The sequence below is a fragment of the Falco rusticolus genome, chromosome 15 (assembly GCF_015220075.1).
Source record: "Falco rusticolus isolate bFalRus1 chromosome 15, bFalRus1.pri, whole genome shotgun sequence".
Taxonomy (NCBI): Eukaryota; Metazoa; Chordata; class Aves; order Falconiformes; family Falconidae; genus Falco; species Falco rusticolus.
Window position 1 is genome coordinate 4885884 of NC_051201.1, and position 22644 is coordinate 4908527.

The following is a 22644-nucleotide window of genomic DNA, read 5'->3' on the forward strand; positions in this document are numbered from 1 at the left end:
ACATTTCCATGTCTTTTTTTAATGTCACCAAGAACTTAAGTCCTGACTGTGTAAAAGGTTATTAAGCAAACATCAGGCAAAGCAGAGCACAAGCACAGATGTTCATGCCTCACCAGCCCTACCCCATGGTGAATGCAAGGGAACGTCATTTCTTTTACTGAGCACTCCGACTGCCTGAGGGTGCAAATGTGTACACACCCGGAACTATTAAAAATGACACAATATAACGTTACACCTTCCATAGGCCCTTGGCAACCCTTCTGTACACTCATTCTACATCTCTCTCAAAAGTGACAGGTTGTTGGGGTTTTTTTGTGAATACTCCCCTCTGTCAAGAGAGACAGAAACCAATATATCTAGCCAAAACCATCAGAGGAAAGGGGCAGTAACAACAGGTTGTAGAAAGAAATCTCACTGTAATCTGACATACAGATTTTTGCTCTCAACAACATGTATGCATATCTGTAGGTACAGATATTTTGCAGAAACATTCAGACATCTGGAAAAGTAGCAGTGCTATATGTACTCTTCTGACACTAGACCCTGCAAAAGGTTCTGTGATCAGAAAGCAATAGCGAAGTTGGCTGATGGTGTTGAGGAACCATCTACTCATATTGTTGTCATGGCCACCTTTTAATAGAAAGGTGGTTTTGATCTGAGACGCAGGGTCTGCAGATCTAATATATATGCACTTAAGACTCAAAAAGCAGAGTTAAATAGTAAGCGGTATTCTAGCAGCCACTGACTATACTATGGCCATGAAGTTAACCATGTAGGAGTGATCAGTAAGGCCAGCTGGAATATTCCCACATCTTCAGCAGTAAAGAACCACACCCCTCCACCACAGGAATACCAAAAGCTTTTCTGCACATGCCAGATTACACCTCTAAATATTTTCAGTATTTGTCTAAAGTATGGTTGGTTGCAATCAGAAAGTTTTATGAATTATACTATCTCTTCCTAGGCTCTGAACTGCCAGTCAGCACATTAGAGATCATTGTTGTCAGTCATTTCCAAACACATTGGGAATCTGCAATTAGAAACATTAACAATGGGATTTCACAGATGTAGGTTACATGCTTTCAGAAAAGAAACAGCAGTTGCTGGCAGTGGGGAAATACTTAAGAACTACTTATCCCCTAATTAAACAAGGTACTGTACTCTAAGTACTGAATGCTAAGCAGTGCTCTAGCATGTGCTCATCTTAACCCTACAGAATTATGCTGAATTACTAAGGATCCATCTGAGCATTTTGTAGCCAAGATTCCTTGCATAAACAGATGGAGCAGTTCTGCTGTTTCCATGCTGACACATTTAGACTGCAAAAGTACAGGATTAAGTTCAAATTTATCATAAAATCACTTTAGATAGGACGCTAAAATCTTTATATCCTTCTCAAGTATGACAGAGTGACAAGAGTGTCTGCGTTGTGTTTAAAATAGGCAAACAATAACTGAAACAGTTGTTTAAAAAAAAAAATACGTAACAGCTACAGAGTGCTGGCTGAGGCCAGAGTAGGACAGCCAGCCCTAAAGATCTTTATATTCCCTTGAAGAAGGGCATGATCCTCATCGTGTAACTCCCAGTGGCACTGCACACACCAAGACTCCCCATACTAAAGTGTAATCTACTTATGAGCTGAATATCAAAATCCATATAGAAGTTATGAATGCAGGTAGAGATGATGCTGTAATATTGTTTTGAGGAGTCATCTATGAGGGAAGACGGGCAAGTGGCAGAATGTGCCATATTTAGACTGGGTTTCTTTCTCTGAATCAACACAAAGTGATTGGAAGAGAATTCAGAAGCGGGGGCAAATCAGACTTGGCTTTTGAATGTAGTCTGGTGATAGATTTCAACACTAAGCATTAATTAATATCTCTGGAACACTTTGAGGGGATACTACTCAGAACCCAAGCAGGACATAAAAAGAAAAGGTCACTGGCAAAGCTATGTTATAGTCTTGTGCAAATACACACCTGTTAGTCCTTACTACAAGACAAATTTCCCCTAGATTGTAACTTCTATAGAATAGCTCCCCTCAAAGACATTGAAGGGCTGCTTCTAGAAGAAAACCACAATAAAACAGAATGATTCTCAGAGAATCAGATCTTCAGACCAATCCCCTGAAGTTTAACTTCAGACAACCTGTCAGAGATGTCTCAAACTCCTATGTGGTTTCAGTAACTTCTATCTGGAGATGAAAATTCCCATTTTGAAACTGTTCCTAAGATTTCAAAACCTGGAGCGAAAACAAAATTTGAACATTCTTGTGAATGCATCAGAAGGAGAATGCATTACTAGTCTGAGACACAGGACAGCCGAATGCCCAACTCCAGCAAGTGCAGCTTTCCTACACTGAATTTGGCACTGCGTGGTCCTAAATCCACAGCTCCACCATGTAAAAGACTCTCTGAAGTATGACTTTGCTAAAATTTAACTTTGTGAGGAAACAGCGTATTTAAATACAATTCAATTCTATTTCAGTGTTCTGATCAGCTCTCTGCAGTTACACATTCTGGTATTTTCCTGCTAGCAATCTATATTCACGTCACATTCTGCTTAAAGTGCAGATCAAAACATTTCCTCAGCCATGGACAGGGGTTTGTTCAACCTTTCCCCTAAAGCTAACTTTTTTAAATGGAAGACTTAAGTTATACTAAGCTATTATTGGATATATGAGAATGCTGGCAGCTGAAAGCCTAAATTCCAAAATAAGACAACAGATCAGTCATTTTTGTCATGGTTTCTTTATACTTCCTTGAAATTATAGCTCTGTGAAGGTAGCAGGCTTAACAGTTTAATAAGCCACTGCCTTGCCTGCCTCTCACCTAAATGCCATGACACAGAAGCAAAGGCTATCTCACATTTCCTTTTGTTACACTTTCATGGGTGTGAAGTAAACAATTCTATCAATTAGTGAAGCACTTTTCCCCCCATAGTAAGGGGTTAGTATTACACTGAAATTCAGAAGCGGAAAAGAAGGGACACATTCAGTGAACAGGGTGGAACAAAAAATACTAGTGCATAGAGACAAAGTTTAAATATCTGTTGCTATTTGTGTGCAGGTGTTTATAGTTAACACATAACAAAATCAGATAAGCAGACCTACATGAAAATTTAAATTCCACAACATACGACTTAGTTCTCAGACACTTAAAGACTTGAGTGAACATGAAGATTCTGTAAATTCTAAATTACACAATTAGACAGTGTTTTTCCATTTCAGTTGTGGCCAAACTGTGGTTATCTGTTATAATGTACATCAGAAGAACCAGCCATTTTGACACTTGAGTTCTTTCATTTGAATCACTTCTTTATGAATGTTTAGCATTTACACCTGATGATGCAATACATCTTTCAAAGATGGCAAATTTCTATTTAAGTTAAACTAAGGGCTAAAATGTTACAGCAATATCTAGACTGAAGACAGATTCTAATCTCTGCTTACAGATTAAAACAGCCTACAGTCCTAGATGGCACATGTAAATATATAGCCAGCCGTGTGCCCAGGTGGCTGAGGCCAATAGCCTCCTGGCTTGTATCAGGAACAGGGTGGCCAGCAGGCCCAGGGCAGTGACTGTCCCCCTGTGCTTGGCACTGGTGAGGCTTCACCTCAAACACTGGGTTCAGGTTTGGGTCCCTCACTTCAGGAGGACGTAGAGGGCTGAAGTGTGTCCAGAGAGAAGCAACAAAGTTGGTAAAGGGTCTGGAGCACAAGTCTTATGAGAGGTGGCTGAGGGAACTGGGGGTGTTCAGTCTGGAGAAAAGGAGGCCCAGGGGGGACATAATCACTCTCTATAGCTACCTGCAAGGAGGCTGTAGGCAGGTGGGTGTTGGTCTCTTCTCCCAAGTAACAGGAGAAGAGGAAATGCCTTCAAGTTGCACGAGGAGAGGCTTAGATTTGATGTTAGGAAAACTTCCTTCACTGAAAGGGTTGTCCGGCTTTGGAACAGGCTGCCCAGGGAAGCGGCTAAGTCACTGTCCCTGGAGGTATTTAAAAGACCTATAGATGTGGCGCTTAGGGACACGGTTTATTGGTGGACTTGGTAGTGCTAGGTTAACGGTGGGACTTGCCCGTCTCAAACACCTTTTCCAACTTAAAAGATTCTATCCCCTTGGCACTTTCTTCTAATCTTTTATATTTATCTTACCTTTAATGCACCATGTTTTTCATTTGCTCCAACAATCAAAATTTCTGCCATATCCTCAGCATGCTCAGACCGCCGCGTGGACAAACAGGCTCTGCCAGCTTCTGATACATTCTTTAGTGCAACTAAAGACCCGTCACGTTCCACCTTAAAGTCTGGGTTAGAAACTTCGAAGTTCAATTTGTTATTCCCCTTGCAGTCATCAAATTCCACTAGGGGAGGGAAAGAAAAAAAAAGAAAAAACACAATTATAAGTATATACTTCGGAACATAGACTTCAAACATCTTTATGTTATTGGCTTGTCTACAGATCTCAGGAAGAAATGTCTCCCAATCTAAGGGGAAAACATTTCAAAGAAGCTTTATATTTGTGTTACTATAATTCATAGGCAAATGTTATGAATATGCGCTTTCAGAAGGATGAAGAGATTTTGACCATGCTAATTGGGGAGGAAGGAGGTAAACAAAACACTCTGGACATGAACATTTTGTGATCACTCAAATCAAATGCACAGAATGCACACCTAGTTCTACAAATCGGGCAGTAGAGTCCTTATTAACTTCTTCATCATAACCCAGGATCTCTAAAGGCTCTTCTGCTGGCAAAACGGTTTCAGATATACAGTAAATCCTTATGCTTGGAAGCGGTTGTTTACAGAATATTCAACCTCAGTCTACTGCAAAAGTGTTACTTAACAGAAAAACCAAACTATAACATTTCTTACGAACTACCAGGATTGTGATATATTGCATGAGCCGTACTGTTTGTATAGCTAAGGATTGAGAACTTTTAATTACAACCACAGCTGCCAACAATACTGTTTCACTTTACGTGAAAGATGTAAAATATTTAGGAATGCTGACATAAAGAGGAAAATGTCTCTCAAGTACAAAGTTTTGAGACTTTGCCTCAAGTTTTTCTTCTCCAGCTGCAGTAGATTTCACTTTGCACAAAATATTTGAGAAAATATTAGTGATGTAACTACCAGCTAATATGATTAAGAGGCCTTCACCACAAACTTGTAATTGCTAAGTAAATTTTTCAGGTTTTGACATCTCAGAACAATATATTTGCATGAGAATGGCTTTCTTTTTTTTAGACAATACGTTCTATACTCCCCATCTACTCCTTGAGTTACAGTCAGTGTAGACTTTTGACTTACCTGTATGTTATCACTATTTTGTTTTTACACTTCATTTCTATTGAATCTTTAAAAACTGCATTACACATTCAGAAAGGAATACAGACAGGGATACAAACTACAGAAGATCAAAGACAATGGGGTTTTACTGCAAATAAAGCACTCTGAATAATTGTTTAAATTAATTGTATAGACTTCCTGTATTGGATCGTTGTTTTTAAAGGAAAAAAAATAATCCCAGATTCTCTCACCGTCTGGCCAATACCTAAGCTTTTCCTGACTATTTAATCTCTATAACTGGTCTTGAAGCACAGACAGAATCTCATAGCAGATGGCCACATTTCACCAAAATTCCATCAGATTTTGCAACTACTTCCAGACTTGAAGAAAGGGCTGCCAGAGGACCTCATGGAGATCCTTCCTCCCTGGACATTCACTGGGACTGAATCACAAAAACCACAACAGGGAAAAAGAACTGTTGCTGGTTCCAGAACTTCAATACAACCTCATTTTATGATGAATATTGATGAGACATGTTAAATTAAGAATTGGCCAAAAGCAAAAACCTCAAATGCTCAAACTTCAGAATAAGAAACAGAACACAAGACATGGGACACTATTTGCCAAATTGACAGTGGTCGCTTGACCTTGGGGTGCACCCAGCCACCCACCCAGCCGCTCTCTCACTCCCCCACCTCATCAAGACCAGGGGAGAAAACACGATGAAAAATATCGTGGGTCAAGATAAAGACAGGGAGATCGCTTGCCAATTACCGTCACATGCCAAACAGAATTGACTTGGAGAAAATTAATTAATCACCAATTAAAATAGATTCGGAGGGTGAGAAAAAGACAAAATTAAACCCAAGCCTTCCCTCCCCGTGCTTTTGCCCAGGCCCAGCTTCACTCCTTCATGCCCAGCTCCTCTGCCTCCCCTCCGGGAGCGGGGGCCTGGGGAAGGGGGGTCACAGCCGGTACCTAATGGCTCCTCTGCGGCTCCTCCTCCTCACACTTCTCCCCCGCGCGAGTCCCCTCCACAGGCTGCAGCTCCCCTCGGGACATACCCACCTGCTCCTGCGCGGGGTCCTCCCAGAGCCGCGGGGATCCCGCTCCGGCGCATGGAGCCCTTCCTCCCGCTCCCCCTCCGCCCCGGGTTCACGCTGCTCGCTCCCGCTCACACCTTTCCCCTCACGCCTCACGCCCAGGCCGCGCTTTGCCCCGTCCTCACCAGCAGCGCTAATGAGCTCAGGTGCGCCCTCTGGTGAGGCAGCTGCAGAACCAGCTGGAACCGCCTAGAACCTGCTGGAACCTGCTGGAACTGGCGCTGTCCAGCTCGCAGCTGCCCCGCCTCTCCTCACAGAGCCCTGAGCCCCACCCAGCCCGCACACTGACAAAGCCATTAGGAACCTGAAGTGGGATTTTAAAAGAACAAAGTTGTGATTCTGTGAATTTGTGCAGGAGTTTCCTCTGAGAGGAGTCCGAGCTCTATATTAGCCAGTCTCTTGCACAAAAACTAACCCAGCACCTGAAGGATCTGCTTCTGCAGAACTTTTAGGCTTGCTTACACATTTTTAACTAAAAGCTGCTCCCATTTCCTCTGCTTTACTTGAGGGCAAGAAAACTATCCTTGGAGTCACAGTGGGATAACAAACCAGACTTTCATCAGCTCATTTGCCATTTCATTGAATTTTGCTGAAAGCAAGAGGGATTATAAATAAAAAAGAAACAAAAAGCTCTCTCCCCTCAGATACTCCGATCCCTCCAGACAAACCTATCTCAGTCTGTCATGCCGCAGACCCCTGCTTGCAAAGTCTTACCCTACAGTGGAAGCAGGGAGAAAAAACACAGAATTTGGGAGCAGTAGCAGGTTAGAACAATTTCACAGTGCTCAGACTGTGCTGCCCGTGCTGCTCTCCATGACCAGGAACCCTTGCAGAAAGGGTCTTGTGCTCACAGTGGGGTTTTGACAGAAGGCTGTCAGTCAGCAAGACCTTCCTGGTGTAAAACCACCCACTGCAATTTACGTTGGTGACATGACAGGCATTTTAAGAGATTCACTGCAATCTCCTAAAGCTATCAACCCACAAAAAAAAAGAAAAACGTTCTCCTGTCACCACAAATGTGGGAAGTTGAAACTGTCTATTCTAATCAGCGTATAGATTATAGCCTTGATGAATTATGAATTATGAGTAGATTAACTTATTCTTTTGCTCCCATGGAAAAAAAACAACCAACCACCCAAAAAAACCCCAAAAAACAAAAAGCCTCCACCCAAACAACAATGAAACAAAAAAGCCTCCACCCAAACAACAATGAAACAAGGTCCTAAGAAGGTACCTTGTTATAGTGAATAAATATGTGCTTCTCATAGTCAAAAACTTTTGGTGATCTGCAGTCTTACAACTGGAAAATTTGGCATCACTCTCTGAGAAATTAATTATGTCAGGAGTAAAAAGTAAAAAAATATATTTAAAGTCTAAAAAACCTATGATAAAGTAGTTACTCAAATATAAACGTCATAGTTCAGAACTACAGCATCACCCAGCAAAACACTACGGGTCACATTCAAGAATACGCCACACTGTGTCATGCTTCAAAAAGAGGGGAGAAGCTAGCTGGGAGTGTACTTCTGCCACCTTGCTCCTCGGCATTCACAAAGCTTGAGGTTCCTGCATTGCTGCCATCTGCACGCATTGCAGAAATTCAAAGACTGCATGCAGATTCAACACATGGAACCAGGAGAAATATTTGGATCTATATTCTATGCTTCCTTGGAGTTATGAATTTGACACTTCTAGACCTTTTATGTTTTTCTCATTTATTGACCTTGCTTTATGAAACCCTGCAACTTTTTCCAATAAAGGCAGAAGGAGAGTTGTTTAAAAGTGGGAAACTGTTTTCTTACCATATCTCATCCAAAAGCACTGATGCTTTCAATTCCCAATTCTACCACAGAAACAAGAGTATTTGACAAGGTTAATAGCAAGGAGAGGGAAAGAAAATGGGAAGGCGCTGAGAAGTACTGATATGTAGGAGAGAATTAGAAGTGAGTGGAAGTAGGTGAAGTGATCATAAGGATAGAGGACATTGAAGATTATTTGGATCAAGGGCCAACAGAGATGGAACTGAAGCCAGTTGTTAAAGAGAGTGGAGGGGAACTGTAGCCTTAGATAAAATCCGTACCCTGAAGTCAGGGGCAAATATACGTTATTAGAATGACGTCGTCTCCTGGACTGGGATGACCAGGGAACATTGCATGAGATTGCACTGCATTCCCAGTCATTGTCATGATGTCACCCACTGGGACCATTTGCTTCCTTAAATTCAGATGGCTTCTGTCAAATGATACCAAAAAAATTACAATACTTGAGCTGCTTGCACCAGGCTCCAGTAGCAGCTACATAGCCCAAGGACCTGGCCCTGGCACTGACCAAACTTTCCCACACTGCCAGGCACTCAGGAGAGACCTGAAGAGTTTCAGCTTACTCAGGTTTCCCACCTGTGGCACTACACCTCTTAAACCAACCTACACATTTCCTATGCTCTAAAAAAGCATAGCCTAATAAATATAGGACAAATAGAATTTTTATTTCTTATGCTCAAGTGAGGAAAACTTGTTTTGTACACAAAGCCTGTGTACAAATCTCAGTGTAAAAGAGTGATTAATTACTCCTCATGTCCTCCAAGTACTAACTAGTATAACAAGAAGCTAGAGAGGGCTTTGTGGGTATCAGTTGTGGGAAGGTTCAGACAGATATTGAAGAAATCTTTCCAGCTAACCATTAAAAGAGGGTGCTGAGGACATGCTGAATACCTACGATTGCAGGGTTTTAACACTAGGTTAATGGAATGCCAACTTAATCCAAAGCTCACTCAAGACTGGTCTCAGTACCTGATCCTGCTTTAAATCAAGAGGATGGACTAGGTGGCACCTTTAAGTCTTTTCTACACGTAAAGGTTCTAGATTCAATTAATGTCCCTGTCCTTTCAGGTCTATATTAGGCCTATATATGTGGGGTTCATTCAAGAAAAGAAAAACTACAAAAATGCAGTTAATTAATCACTGTGCTTTACTACACAGCTTATTCATCTAGCTGAGCCCTGGACACTGAACTCTCTTCCGAGGACTGAAGGAAATTTGAGCATGGGACTGAGAAGTTCTGAGTACAGGATGAACAAGCACATGCAGGAAAACAGAAAACAGCTCAGACAGTTCCACTGAGAAGCTAAATAATCAAAAGTACCAGGTTTCAAGAAGGTATGGATGTCTTTTTTTTCAGAAATAAAACATTCCATTACAAAGAGTTCTTCCAAGATTTTTTTTCAGATTAGTGTTTAAACAATCCCCAAGGCACCAACAAATCAAAAATAGTTACCAAAATGCATGTCACTTGGATGGATAGTGCATGCTCTAAGGAGCCTGCCAAGATTCATGGAGAAAAGAGACCAAACCATCTGGCAGTCTGCCTGAAATGAAAAGGTGGTCTCCCCATACACAACACTTTGCTGCTTGGCAACCGTGATGACGTATGATCCTTATGATGTATGATGATGTTTATAATGTTTATGCATTTGTCAGACAGATTAGCTGTGAGGAAAGCCGTGAGGTGAATAAATAATATTATTCATACGACCCAGCTGCGTTATAACAGACTGGATAAATAGCAGCCCGGTGAGAGTGGCCACACACACTAAAAGCTCCCATATCCTACCGCACACTCACCTTGTGTTATAGCCTAAGGAGTCTAACTACTTACAAGCTTACAAAGCTCTTCAGAGCAAAGACCACTTGTTCCCTCCGTGTTGGTACGGCACTTGCAACAAAATGATTCATGTTTGGTGTTCAAGGTGCTAGAGCAGTGCAAAAAATTAATAACAGCAACTGTTCAGCTGTAGCCCTAAACTAAAATTTTGTAATGCTACACCAGACGTGACCAGTGATAGTATCTCGTTGTCATGAACTCAATAGGTAATTAAAACAATGATCTAATATTTATTTACATGAAGGTGGAGTTCCTCATTTACGGATGCATGTGTGACTCTCTTGATGTTCCTAGTCATGCTCCAGCTGCCAAATGAACATCTTTATTGTGCTTAATATGCCACATGGTATGAGACAGGCTCCAAAACTCCACACAAGCAAAATGAAAACACTGCCAAGCATCTCTCAGTGAAAAAAAACAACGTGCGTGTCACTCATCACCCTCTGTTCATTTCTCAGCCTCCTATATTAGACTTTTACTCCTTTCTGTAAGAAAGCTCATTCACATGTGAATTGTGCATAATATTTTTGTGCATCAAGCAATATTCATTATTAGTAATATCTGCATGCATGTCAAGGCTTTAATCGCTGACTTTGGGCTTGTTATTATCAAGGGACCTGTTGTAAAAAGGAGTTTTGTGCAAAATCCCAAGTCCATTACTGTAATGATGGGAAACTGAAGTTGTAATCGGAAATACTACTACCCTTTATAATCTCAGCAATAAATCTCAAGTTCCTGGGATTCATAATTTTAGTGCATCCCATTCTCACTGTTACAATATACATATGTGAGGGTTCGACACAACTGTGAGGTTTATGATCATGAGCCACAGATGTTTTAAAGAGTATCATTTTAAAACATTGGAAGGTTAGCAGTTAGATTTCTTGTAAACTATATGAAAGGAAAACAAGCTGAAACAGATTTCTTAAATTCAAAAGCATATATTAGATTGATATAGCCCTCTATCAAAGTAATTTTTTTCCCCAATTTTAATGCTCAGAAGTTTAATTTGTTTTGAACAAGAATACAGAATACATAATCTTCTATCTGACAAAATCTCTACAGATGATTCTGATTAAATATGCATATTTGTCTATAAGCACACAAAAACTTACTCTGTATGTCTCTATGTAGGAGTATTCTTATTTTCATGTTAGCTAATAACTAGCAACCAAATGGTTCCTCAGTGAAGAAATTTCACATTGAAAATACATACCAAACACATACTTAATTACTCTATTGATGAAGTTTAGGAACCTTTTTATAAACAACTTAGCTTTGTTCAAATGAGGGAATTACACCATCATGTGAATATTATCCTGTGTATTTTTTCTCATCCTTTTTAACAAATAACTTTAGATCATATTGAAACCACAAGTTGGAAGCTGTACCTGTCAGAGGTCTAGAGATGCAAGAAAAGTACTTTATAGCTGCACAAAGGCAACAACTCTCCAGCCCAGCAGGGTTCCCTCAGTTCTGCTAAAAAGTCATCCATGCTCAATGATACTAGTAAAATAGAGAAGTCAAAGAGAAACTGACAAAGCTGAGCTTCATTAACTACAAAGAGAGAAAAGTGATGGCTGAAGCAAATGGAAATGCTTCTGAGTGCTATTGTTCTATATAAAAATTCATAAAGTACCATGACCTAGCAAAGCTCTTGTTATCAATGAACATTGATGCTGGCTGCAGGCAGCTAACTAAGGAGATGGTAACAGGCCACCATGTGACAGCATTCGTCACACTGTCAAATGCCTGACTCTGGTACAGGGTGTCATATAGCAGCCCAACACAAACTAATAGCAACGCAGTATTATGAGTCTTCAAGAGATTAATTATTATGTCCATGTGAAGTAGAAGAAATTTATCTGGAACCAACATATATGGACAACCTAAATCCATCCAAGAACAAAAGAGGAAACTATTATAATGGCTAATGGCAAAGGAAGCTGAGAAACAAAAGAAATCCTGCCTTTCAAGCCAACAATATTGTCAATTAGGAGAAACAGCTTCTCTCCCTTCCTTTGAGATGCCTTCAACATCATCTCTGGAACATGGGTTCTGGCAGGGAGCCCACAGCATGTTTATTTCTGCTGATTTTCTGCAAAAATACCTGAAGAGCAGAAGGAAAAAACAGAAAGAGAACAATGCTGCCCCGTGACACTTTTGGAGCAGCCTAAAGTCCAGACAAGACATTGTCAACAGTTAAGTCAGAAAGGATGATCCTTAAGATAAAGGGGTTATCGTTATTTCATACCTAAAAGTGCTTTAGAAATAATAGATTTGTGGCTTAGAAAAGCTGCAAGCATAACTATAAACCACTTTGCACAAAAAAAAAAAAAATCTTATTGAACATTTAAAGAAAATTTTTAAAGTGAATGTTAAGAAATCCCTTTTGAAGGTTTTTTTAAACATTTTAATGTTAAATTCTAGCCCTGTAGCAGAATTGCTACAGAATGATTTTTTTTGTTGTTTTTTAAAATCCAGGAAGCAATAGTACATTATTATCTCCCACTACATGTTTATGATTCTCTTGTACCTGTATAATGTCTTTTTGTGGCCCTGAAGTAAATTATAATGATGACTTATTTAGCATCCAGGTAGTAAAAAACGGAGGAAACATGAGTAATGGTACCATGTTCATCAAAATATAACAAGAATTACTTAATACAAATACACATCTATACTTAATTACTTTGGAAGAACAAGTACTAAACAATAGACTTTATACTTGCATGCACGTATAATGTCTACAAAAAACAAACTGATTACCTAAACGGGAAAACATCTCTGTGCAATTTCTGTGTGGTGACCAGATTTGTGCATAGCCCTGTTAAAATGCAAAAATTAGGCCAACAGTTCATCCAGTGGGCACTAAAGCATACGTACCTGCCCTTCAGAGAATACCCTTCCACAATATAAATGGTACTTATTAATAGTCAGGGTTTTTTTCTGTGCTGTTAAAATGCATAGCAAAAATATATCACAGAGAGCAGATAAGCTTTCATAGATCAAGAAAGATGAGGGTTTGCCCAGCTGCAGCCCGTAACAGCTGTGACATTTTCACTGGAAGAATCATATTGGTCCCTCTCCTGCATTACCTGGCTACCACCAACAGTCCTAGCAGAGCTGGGAAAACTGTTTACAATTTGAAATTCTGTAGCACAGCTCACCCAAGCCGTAAGCAATACTAGAGTGAAGGTTCCCTCTGCCTTTGCGTGATGGGTACAATGCGTGGTTCCAGAACAAGCAACTCGCTCCACACTGAAGACCCACATTAGCAATGCTCTGCTCTCTCTCCTTGCTCTCCGCTATGCCCAACACTGGACTCTGGCATCTTTTCACATCTACCAAGCTCTGCCTCCTTTCTCCCAGCACATCGCAACACCACTTGCCTAGATACGAGTGTCACATCAGGTACCCTAAGCTAGAGCTGAACAACCCAGCCCTAAAACCAGAAGCCTCACAACTTGTATCAGCCCAGCACTGAAGCAAAATATATTAGCTCTGCAGTGCTAGGGTTGCTGTTTGGGATTCCAGTGAGTATTTTCAGGGAACATTATGTGAGCAAAATGGCTCCATCAGCACCAAACTCAAGGATTCCTAGCTTTGTCAGCAAATTTGTCGCTGCTTCTTGCCTTTTTCCACCATGCCCCCCTCTTTTCTTTCTCCTAGAAAGGAAGATCTTTCCAGGAAGGTGATCTCTTGATGGCATCTCATGCTCTTCAGCAAATGTATTCTACCAACAGGGCTCCATCAGCAGTTTCTGGCTGCTTGAAATTACAGGAAAATACAAACACAACAGTCAAAACGGAAGGTGTTCCCTCCTCCCCCCAGCAGACTTCACCGACTCACATTACATGATACCTTCACACATCATTTTGCTGCCTGTTGTCTCACTTAGGGCAAAAATCTAATCAAGTGGAAGGAGTTGTAATGAGTTGTTCTCTGCTGGAAGTTATCTTGACTTATTCATTACAATGTAGACACATTATTGACTGATCTCCTGGGTCAGTGGCTGCATTATAAGGCACAGTAATACTATAGCTTCCACTCTAAGCCCTACAGATAAATTACTATTTCACAAAAATATGATGTCAGTCACTGTATCCGAAGAAAAATATAAAAATCAAAACCTAGATGTTATATCAGTCATTGATCTTCTGAGCATAACATATAGTTCAGTTTAAATGGGGCTATTGTCTCTTTGTAAATGCAGAGGACACTTAAACTGATACTACATTTGTGAAGCTACAGTCTCAAAGGAACTGTCACATCTATGGAGGAACATGACATTTCACTATTAACACCGCATTGATTTTGAACAGTCCAAATGACCCCAAACCCAGAAGCAATATGTAGAAAAGACTTTTTAACTTTGTTAGTTTCAGTGAAAGAGTTTCCCATTGCAATGCAAATGATCAATATTATTCCATTTTAGCAGATTTACATAACATTTTGCTAAACCCCCAGCAGAACACAAGATGAAATTAACTTTAGATTCTTAACAAAATCTTCACTGGCTGAGCCTGAGACACAAGCAGACAGAATGAAAGACATTCAAATGTATTGAATATGTTGCGGCTCTGCACATTGCTGTGAGAAGTTTGTCGATGTGAAATTAATTGTATACTATAGTGGAGAAAGATGGGACAGAAGTCTCTGTTTGTACAGGAATTTCCAGTGGGATATAATGGATAATTTCCTTTGAACGCTGGCTGAACAAGCGTGAAGTGGCAGTATACTACTGACCATGAATTTTCTTGGCTTCTGCACAAAGACACATTTGATCTTTGAGCAGTCACCCTAATTGCTGCCGAAATCAAATTTCTTGATATATGTAATTTATTGAAAACTAATCAGTTGAGGTTGTATAAAGGGGAAGAAACAGTGTCCCAGGAGATTTAACGATGTAAACAAATTTCTGCCAGCAGGTGTCAAAAAGCAACAACAAGCAATCACTCACAAGGAAATAACTACTGTGCAACCGGCACAGAAAGTACCTTATTTACACCAGTATGTCTTTAAAATGCTTCCAAAGCCACAAATTTATTTAGTAAGGGTTTTCAGTTAACTAGACAATTAGCCACAGGTCATGGGGATATTTTCCCTCAAGTTCACAATTAAAACTGTTTGTCTTCAAGGTCGGCTTGTTATAATTACAGTGATCTGTCATTTCTTAATGTGATCTGTCATAACTTCTTGGGGTTTTTATTTTCTTTTATTTTTTTAATGGGACAAGCTTCTGTCAATGCTCAGCTAAGATGATTTTTCTATGAGTCTTAAGTTAATTTAATTGAAATTATAATATACTATTAGATTAACAGAAGATTCACTGAATTATGCACACATTTAGGTTTGCCTGAAATTTTGGCTATTAGTATGAAAACTTATTAAATGACAGAAATGAAATATTGGGCCTCACTGGAGGAGTGGATGCTTAGCCTGCTCTTTCAGTGAGAAGCACAAATAAGTCTGTGATTTGAGGATGGAAGAAGAAATTATTATTATAAAAAATATTTTGTCCTATACCATGGCAGTCACTTGCACCCTTATACACTTGTTTTTTTCCAGAGATGGGAGAAAGAATATTGCCTAATACATCTCTCTTGTTGTACCAGTATGTTGAGACAAGAAGTCAAAGTGCAAGAGCTTTACATTAATAAGTTATCAATTCAAATTTCTTTTTACCCATTACCAACAAATACTGCGACAGAGGCAATAATGCCTCCATCTTCTCAATCTTGGATCTTGGTGTCACCATCTGTGTGAAATTACAACTAATCTGTAAGTCAACAGTAAGTTTCCTAGATTGCTTCCTAACCTTAAGACTCTGATAAGAAGCAAACTATCAGTCACTACATGCTAGGAAATGTAAAAAAAAAAACCAAAAAAACCCCAACCAAACGACCAAATATACATACACACATGGACATCTACATACAGCTGCCCGGACTCATAATCATATAAAAGTCTTTCCTGATATACAATAAAGTTTTCTTTAAAGCCATCCACAGGAATAAAGCTTTCAGCTTGTGCTATGTGCAACTAATTTCCAAATAACACTCAGTGGCAGGAGTTTGCTTCAGAAATAGAGAATGACGCATCATTTACAATACATAAAAGGAAATGAGAGCGAGTAATAAATCCACTGTGTAATATTTTCCTTTCAAAATGGATACTGTAGGTTGCTGGCCTATTTTCCCAGCTGCTGAATGAGTAATATCATGCCTGAAGATCCGCTCAAACCATTTATTCAGTGGATTGTTCAACTTTCCCAGTGAAAAACTGAAACAAAGTTCCTCCTGTTTCCAGGTGAAAACTTTTGCCTTCTCATCTTCCCCATCAATGAACCTGACAGAGAAATAACAATTTCTCTTAATGCTTTTTACCAAGTTCTCTCAAGCGAGTTCCCTCAATCTTTTTGTAAGTCACCAGTAGAAAGTTAATTTTTCTACACATATCCAACAAATGCACAAACAATAGATCTACACTCCTTTTCAGTCCTCAGTCTAAAAATCAGGTTATTAAAATATAGCCCTGGGACACACTTCATGAATAGCTTTTCAGAATGCCTTCATAAAATCTAAATTGTGTTTAAATTTGCAATATTAGTTAGTAGTTAAGCTTTTGTTTTACTCAAGTATCAAGCCAACTCCAAGACACAGATCATTCTATAAACCATGGGACAACCAACTGCTTAATTGCAGTCTGCTAATGTACAAAACTTCTGAGATTAATGAGGAAAGCCACCTCCTAAAACTGCTGGATTTTAAACTTGCTAAACTTATCATCATCTCTTTCAAACAATATCAGCGCTTGACTAACAGTTACAGAACCAAATAACCTTGGTTCAAATTTTGACTCTCACACTAAGATCAGACAAGTAGCACTGCTGAGAACAATGTAATTAAAATTGCACCATGTAATCTTGCTCTGCACAGTCATTCCCAGAACAGTTTCTATTCACATCAAACACAGGCTTTTATACTTTAAAGAAAGACAGGCTTTGGCATCTTCCACAAAAGAATTGACCTAAGGGAAACTATATTCTGTCAGTCAGGATCACTTATAAGCAACCTGAAATTTGTTTATATAGATAAACCAAGGAAAGAATGTCAGACTACTGAAGTTTCTGCTTCATTTTAATAACTAAAAAATAATATGGGGGGGGGGGGGGGCGCGTGGCGGGGAACAAACAACAGGTAAGACTACAGCCCTGTAGTGATTATCCGATGAGCCAGGAGACACTACTATTCACATTTGCTACTTAAATGGGTGGCGTTGCTACACATGTTCACATTTTAAAAAGTAGCACTGTATATGAAGCAAATGACAACAAAAGGCCATGTCAATTACTTAACACAGTCTACATCTCAAATGTACACTACGGTTGGTAGCTCCGTTTAGCTGCTTGCTGGTTTCCAAAGGTGAATAACCACTTTCATTTAGCACTGCACATTTAGCACTTTTGACGTGACCAGCTTAGTTTGCATCAATGCAACTATAAGCTAAGGTTGAGATCAACGCAGTGTTTAACTCAAAGGTTTTTTTGTCAGCTCCAGGAATATGGATCAGGCCAATAACTCACAGTTTCTGCAGAAAGCTGTGAACAACAAGTAGTTTTCCTTACATCAAACCTCAAGGTCGACAAAAGGGTGCAACGAAAAGCTATCCGAGCCAACATCCCAGATATGAACACCCACAACAGGGACCGTTTGTAGAAAAAAAGCATTACACAAAAAATGAAAACAGAACATCTCCTGTGTGGAGATTAATGACACCAGAATACCCCTAGTGAATAATGTTCTTTCAAGTGATATAGTTTTTATATTATTTCTTGTAAGCATCATATGTAATTTCATATGCTGATCATCCTGGAGACAAGGTGCTGGCCTACCACCCAGTAATTACAACACTGACTTGGTAATCAATGTGTAATTAAAATTGTATTACCGTGTACTCTCAGATTTAATAAATTACAGTTCTCTCTAAAACGACATGAATTCCATGTACAATCATAGTTGCCAACACAAGAAAATTGCCAGTCACTCAGTGGCGGACCTACCCCCAATCAATTTATTTTAAAAAAATCTAATATTTACTTTCATTTTTCCAAGTCAAAAAGACGAAAAAACCCAAGATTTCTCATCCTCCCTTCTCTCTTTCTTTAGACTTGGTATAGGTACCATTAACTGCAAATGTTGTGCTGACTGCCCTGAGGATTAGCAATATAGATTTCCTAGACTGTCACCTGACTTTGCAGTATCGAAATGCAGAAGTCTTAGCATATCTGTTTGAATAACTGTCTCTTTTCTTTCACATTAGAATAACCACAATGATTGCAATGCTTATGAAGTTTAAAGAGGTAAGATAATAATCAGTCAATCTTTACTTTGCTTCTGGTTATAAACCCATTAAAAAAGAACAACACTAAATCTGTGCATTTTTCCAGCTCATGTCCCCTTCTAAAGCATTAGTCTCTTGTGACAAATAAAGCACTATCCTTCTGTACACTGATATCCCTCATTTGTGTTGCACTTTGCTAATGGCTACAAACATGACAAACTGAGAATTCATTCTGGCAAATGTGATTTGCCAAAAGTTTTCAAGTGAGACAATGTTATATATTTATACACATGGCTGCTTAGCAACTTTGTAGTAGTTCTGCTGAGGAATTGAGGAGTAAATAAAGAGTTATGCTATATCAGAGTGTGTGTATAAGACATATATAGATCTAGGAGCAGAAAGGTTATCAGAATTCATCACCTAGCAACAAATATAGTATTATCAGCTTCCCTGTCTAGCAAGCATCTAGGAAAAAACACATTATAAACTCCACTGACTAGTGAGTTAACTTGGTAGTTTGAAGTTTAAATGAACTCTTCAGCTAATTAAACTTAGCTCTATGCTTCTGTGGGCTGTATGTTTGCATTTTAGCACATGCTTTATTCTGCAGTAAACAGTTGCCATTCACTCACCAACAGATGGGTCACATTCAAAAGCTGACAGATTCTGAGGAAATGAGAATACAAAAATGCCATACATTTTCTTACAGATACCAAGAAAATGAGAACAGTTACACAATGCATGTAAACACAACATACAGAAACAATTCTGCAAACATGCTGAGAGCCCTGCAGACTCTGAGAATATGATCAAACTGTAGCGTCAACATGGTTTCCACAATGCAACTTTGGTGATGATTCCAGTAGGAAAGATTGGGTTTACAACTCCACACTTGTCTTAAACATTTCAAAGTGATGGATGTGTAATGATTCACTAGAATCATTTAACAATAGACTAGAACTTGCATCAATGAATATTAACGAAAAATAAAATCAGTTTTCAGGTACCAAAGGCTTTGTGTATTCAGCCTGCTAGACAACTTTCATTCCCTGCCTCTCCGTCTCTCACTCTTCAATGTTTTGCATAAATACTCTGTTATTATGAACTCTGCTGTCTCAAAACGGATGACACATATTATTGCATTGGCAATGTCTGCTATTGTATTTCAATGTAGAGTGATATAGATGCAGTGTTACCATCATGCTTTAAAGTTGCTTATGTGGCATTATTTTAGGAAAGCAAATTCTTCATCATCACCTCCAAGACCTTTGTTTTTGCAGACCTCTTTATGAGAATTTCCTTGCAAGGCTGAAGACAAAAAAACTAGATTTCATTACAACCCTGACAGATGTCCATTAATATTTTGAAGTTCTGCCAGAGACAAGTCTAGAAAGAGTACATTCTTAACCATGTAAGGTTTCACAGAAGGCTAAATTACAGAGCTGGGATCCTAAACTGGCATAAACACCACAGCCCTACTAACAATTTCCTACACTTAGAACAGTTACCTTAGATGTTTCCCAATCCCAACATATGAGAACATTTCCTTGCAGAAGGAATGAGAGCCCAGCAGCCCTGGCTTAGTGAAATGCAGTTACCTGGCCAATCACGACAAGAAGTCAAGAAAAAATATAGACTCTTTACATTCACCCACATCTTTGCCTGTCTTCGCAGACCAAGCCTTTATACCATTTGTATAGTCAGTCTCTAGGCTACTTGCATGGCTCCCATCTTGAGAGCACATGACTGAGCAAGCACCAAGGATTAATGTGCTCAGTTCTTCAAGGAATTGTTTCTCTTACAGTGACTTACAGCTTACGTGCCTGCCTTCCATCAGCTCTTCTGCTGACGCTATCTTTCTGCAGAAGGCTCCTATAGAGTAAATGACAATCAATTATACTGTTCAACTTCGTTACTTTTCCAGAGCTGTTTCCCAATTCTATATTCCTCCTTCAGCCTCACAAACTACCAGAGGAGTAAAAAATATTTTACTATTGCATTCACTTGCTGTTCCAGGGGACTGTTTTTCTTTCTCTTTTGCTTTTAAAGTATCTGAATACCTTCATTTTATAGCTGTGGAAAATAAACCAACTTTTACCCTAGCTTAATATATTGGGAGTTCCAGGTTCTGTAACTGTAAATCGCTCATTTGAGGTCACACCAGCCAGTTCCAGAGCCGGTACAGGAACTCCAGCTGGCTCTCTCCACTGCAGGGTCCTGCCAACTGGCCATAGGTCTGTAGGGCACTACTCGTATATAATAGTCTCAATCAGAACACCACATAAAGTTGCACACACCCCAGAAGAAAAGCAGGCGCTTTGATGCAATCATCAACACTTGCTTGGGAAGAAATCTGGAACCGAAAGGATAGTTGATGGGCACTTGTAAAATAGCCTCAGAAAGTTAACTACCACCTGAAAGCACCATTTGACAATAATGTTACAAAGACTGTCACTCTCAGAAATGGCAAAGGTGTTCATAAGCATGTTAAATCTATTTCATTGTCTCCTTGTACAGAAGCCATCAGTTTTTTATTTGCACTGAAATGGGTTTTGGCTACTAGTATTGAAAATTCATTTGTTCAAAATGCGTACTATGACCTACAGAAATCAAGTACAGCCACAAAAACTGCCTGAGAAAGTCCATCTCAAGGGCAAGCACATATAGGAAGTGCTGAAAATCTTAGGGATGTTCAAATCGATATTTAGGATTAAATAAAGATATTTAAAACTCAGTAGTACCAACATGAGCATCCAAATGTTGAATATGGACAATAACTAGTCACCAATATTTGGAAACTTGACCTAGTGCATTTAACCATTATTAGGAATGGAATAAAATGCACAAAGAAGCTTCAAATACTGTCAACTCCATTCCCATCCCCAGCTAGGCATTATTTATACAACCTGGACCAACTTTTTAACGGGCAGGCACCAGTTCCTCTCCAGTTTGTGCAAATGATACAACATGGAATAACATCAGTAAGAAAAGTCAAGAAATGGCAATTAGATTCCATAATGTGATACAACATTATGGTTAAGAGACAAATGAAAAAGGAATTCATATATTCAAAAGCAAAGTGCTACTGGTTATTTCAGTGAATTCTTTAATTCCTAGGCCATAGGACACATAGAGATTTCATTAACATTGAGAGTGTTTGATTCCGTGTGACAGAAAAACTGCATCTAAAATGAGTGTTCATATTGCTGAGCTCCCAGAGAAAGATAATACTAGCCCTATACTTTTGGTAAACCAAAAGCAACCCTTTTTTTAACAATTCTGCCTCTGCCAGTTATTCCAAACATGATTTTTCACTCTAGAGCAAACAAAATATTATTCTTCTTCTCTTAATATTAAATATTCTTCTTCTTCTCTTAATATTAAGAAGGTTTTTATTTTTAATTTAAGCAAGAGGGGAAAAAAGCATACAAAAAAGAAACCCCAGCTTTTCAAATTCAAATGAATTTCTGGATCAAAAAGCAGTTGCTCTTGCAGGTCCATAAGGTTCATTATGTGGTGTTAGCCAAATAAACTAATGAGTAATACTACCTAAGTTACATTAAACACAAAATTTCAGTATTTTTAAATAAACAATAAAATTAAATAGGTTTACAAAAAATACAAAAACATCAGTGCCCCATTAAAAAAACACCACCTTCCAACCAGTAAAACTGTCTAGTGTTCTTTATCTTGTTTGAAGTACTGTGTGAGGTAAACCAGATTTAAAAAAAAAATCTATTATTTTTTTACATAGACCCAATATCCTTTCTATGTAGAAACAAATACTGGTGCTGTGTAAATTAATTTCTTGCTTATTAAAATAATATCACATTCCCAAAGGCAAAGACGACAATTAGGGTTTTTTCTTTTCAGATGTTACTTCCTCCATAAATCTTAAAATTTTATACATAATTACAAACTGATGCAGTGTATAAATCATCATTATATATATAAGCTAATAATTCTTTTTAAAGGCTATGGATTTTGCAATTGCAGCTGCTGCATGGTAAACAAGGTCTTTTTACATGCTCCCCTCATAAAACAATCTATGTTACAGATTCGTATTGGTTTGTTGTTGTTTGTTTTTTTTTCCCCCCCGGCAGGTAAGTACATTTCTGCTATTCCTTTGAGACAGCATTTACCTGAGAAACAGGAGTCTAAATCCGGCATTTTAAGAAATCCCAAAAAAGACACTTCTTGGCAAACATCAGAGCAGAGCAAATAATTCAGAATAATCATTTA

At 38.9% G+C, this 22644-nt stretch overlaps 1 protein-coding gene across 2 annotated transcripts in view; it reads right to left on the reverse strand.

Moving 5' to 3' along the window:
* The window catches only part of CDH13 (cadherin 13), a 505317-nt gene that overhangs the window by 328575 nt on the left and 154098 nt on the right, over positions 1–22644 (reverse strand). For both annotated transcript variants that reach the window (XM_037408727.1, XM_037408725.1), the window contains exon 3: positions 4155–4363. In XM_037408727.1, the coding sequence (XP_037264624.1) occupies positions 4155–4363 (209 nt within the window). The remainder of the gene's footprint in view (positions 1–4154; positions 4364–22644) is intronic.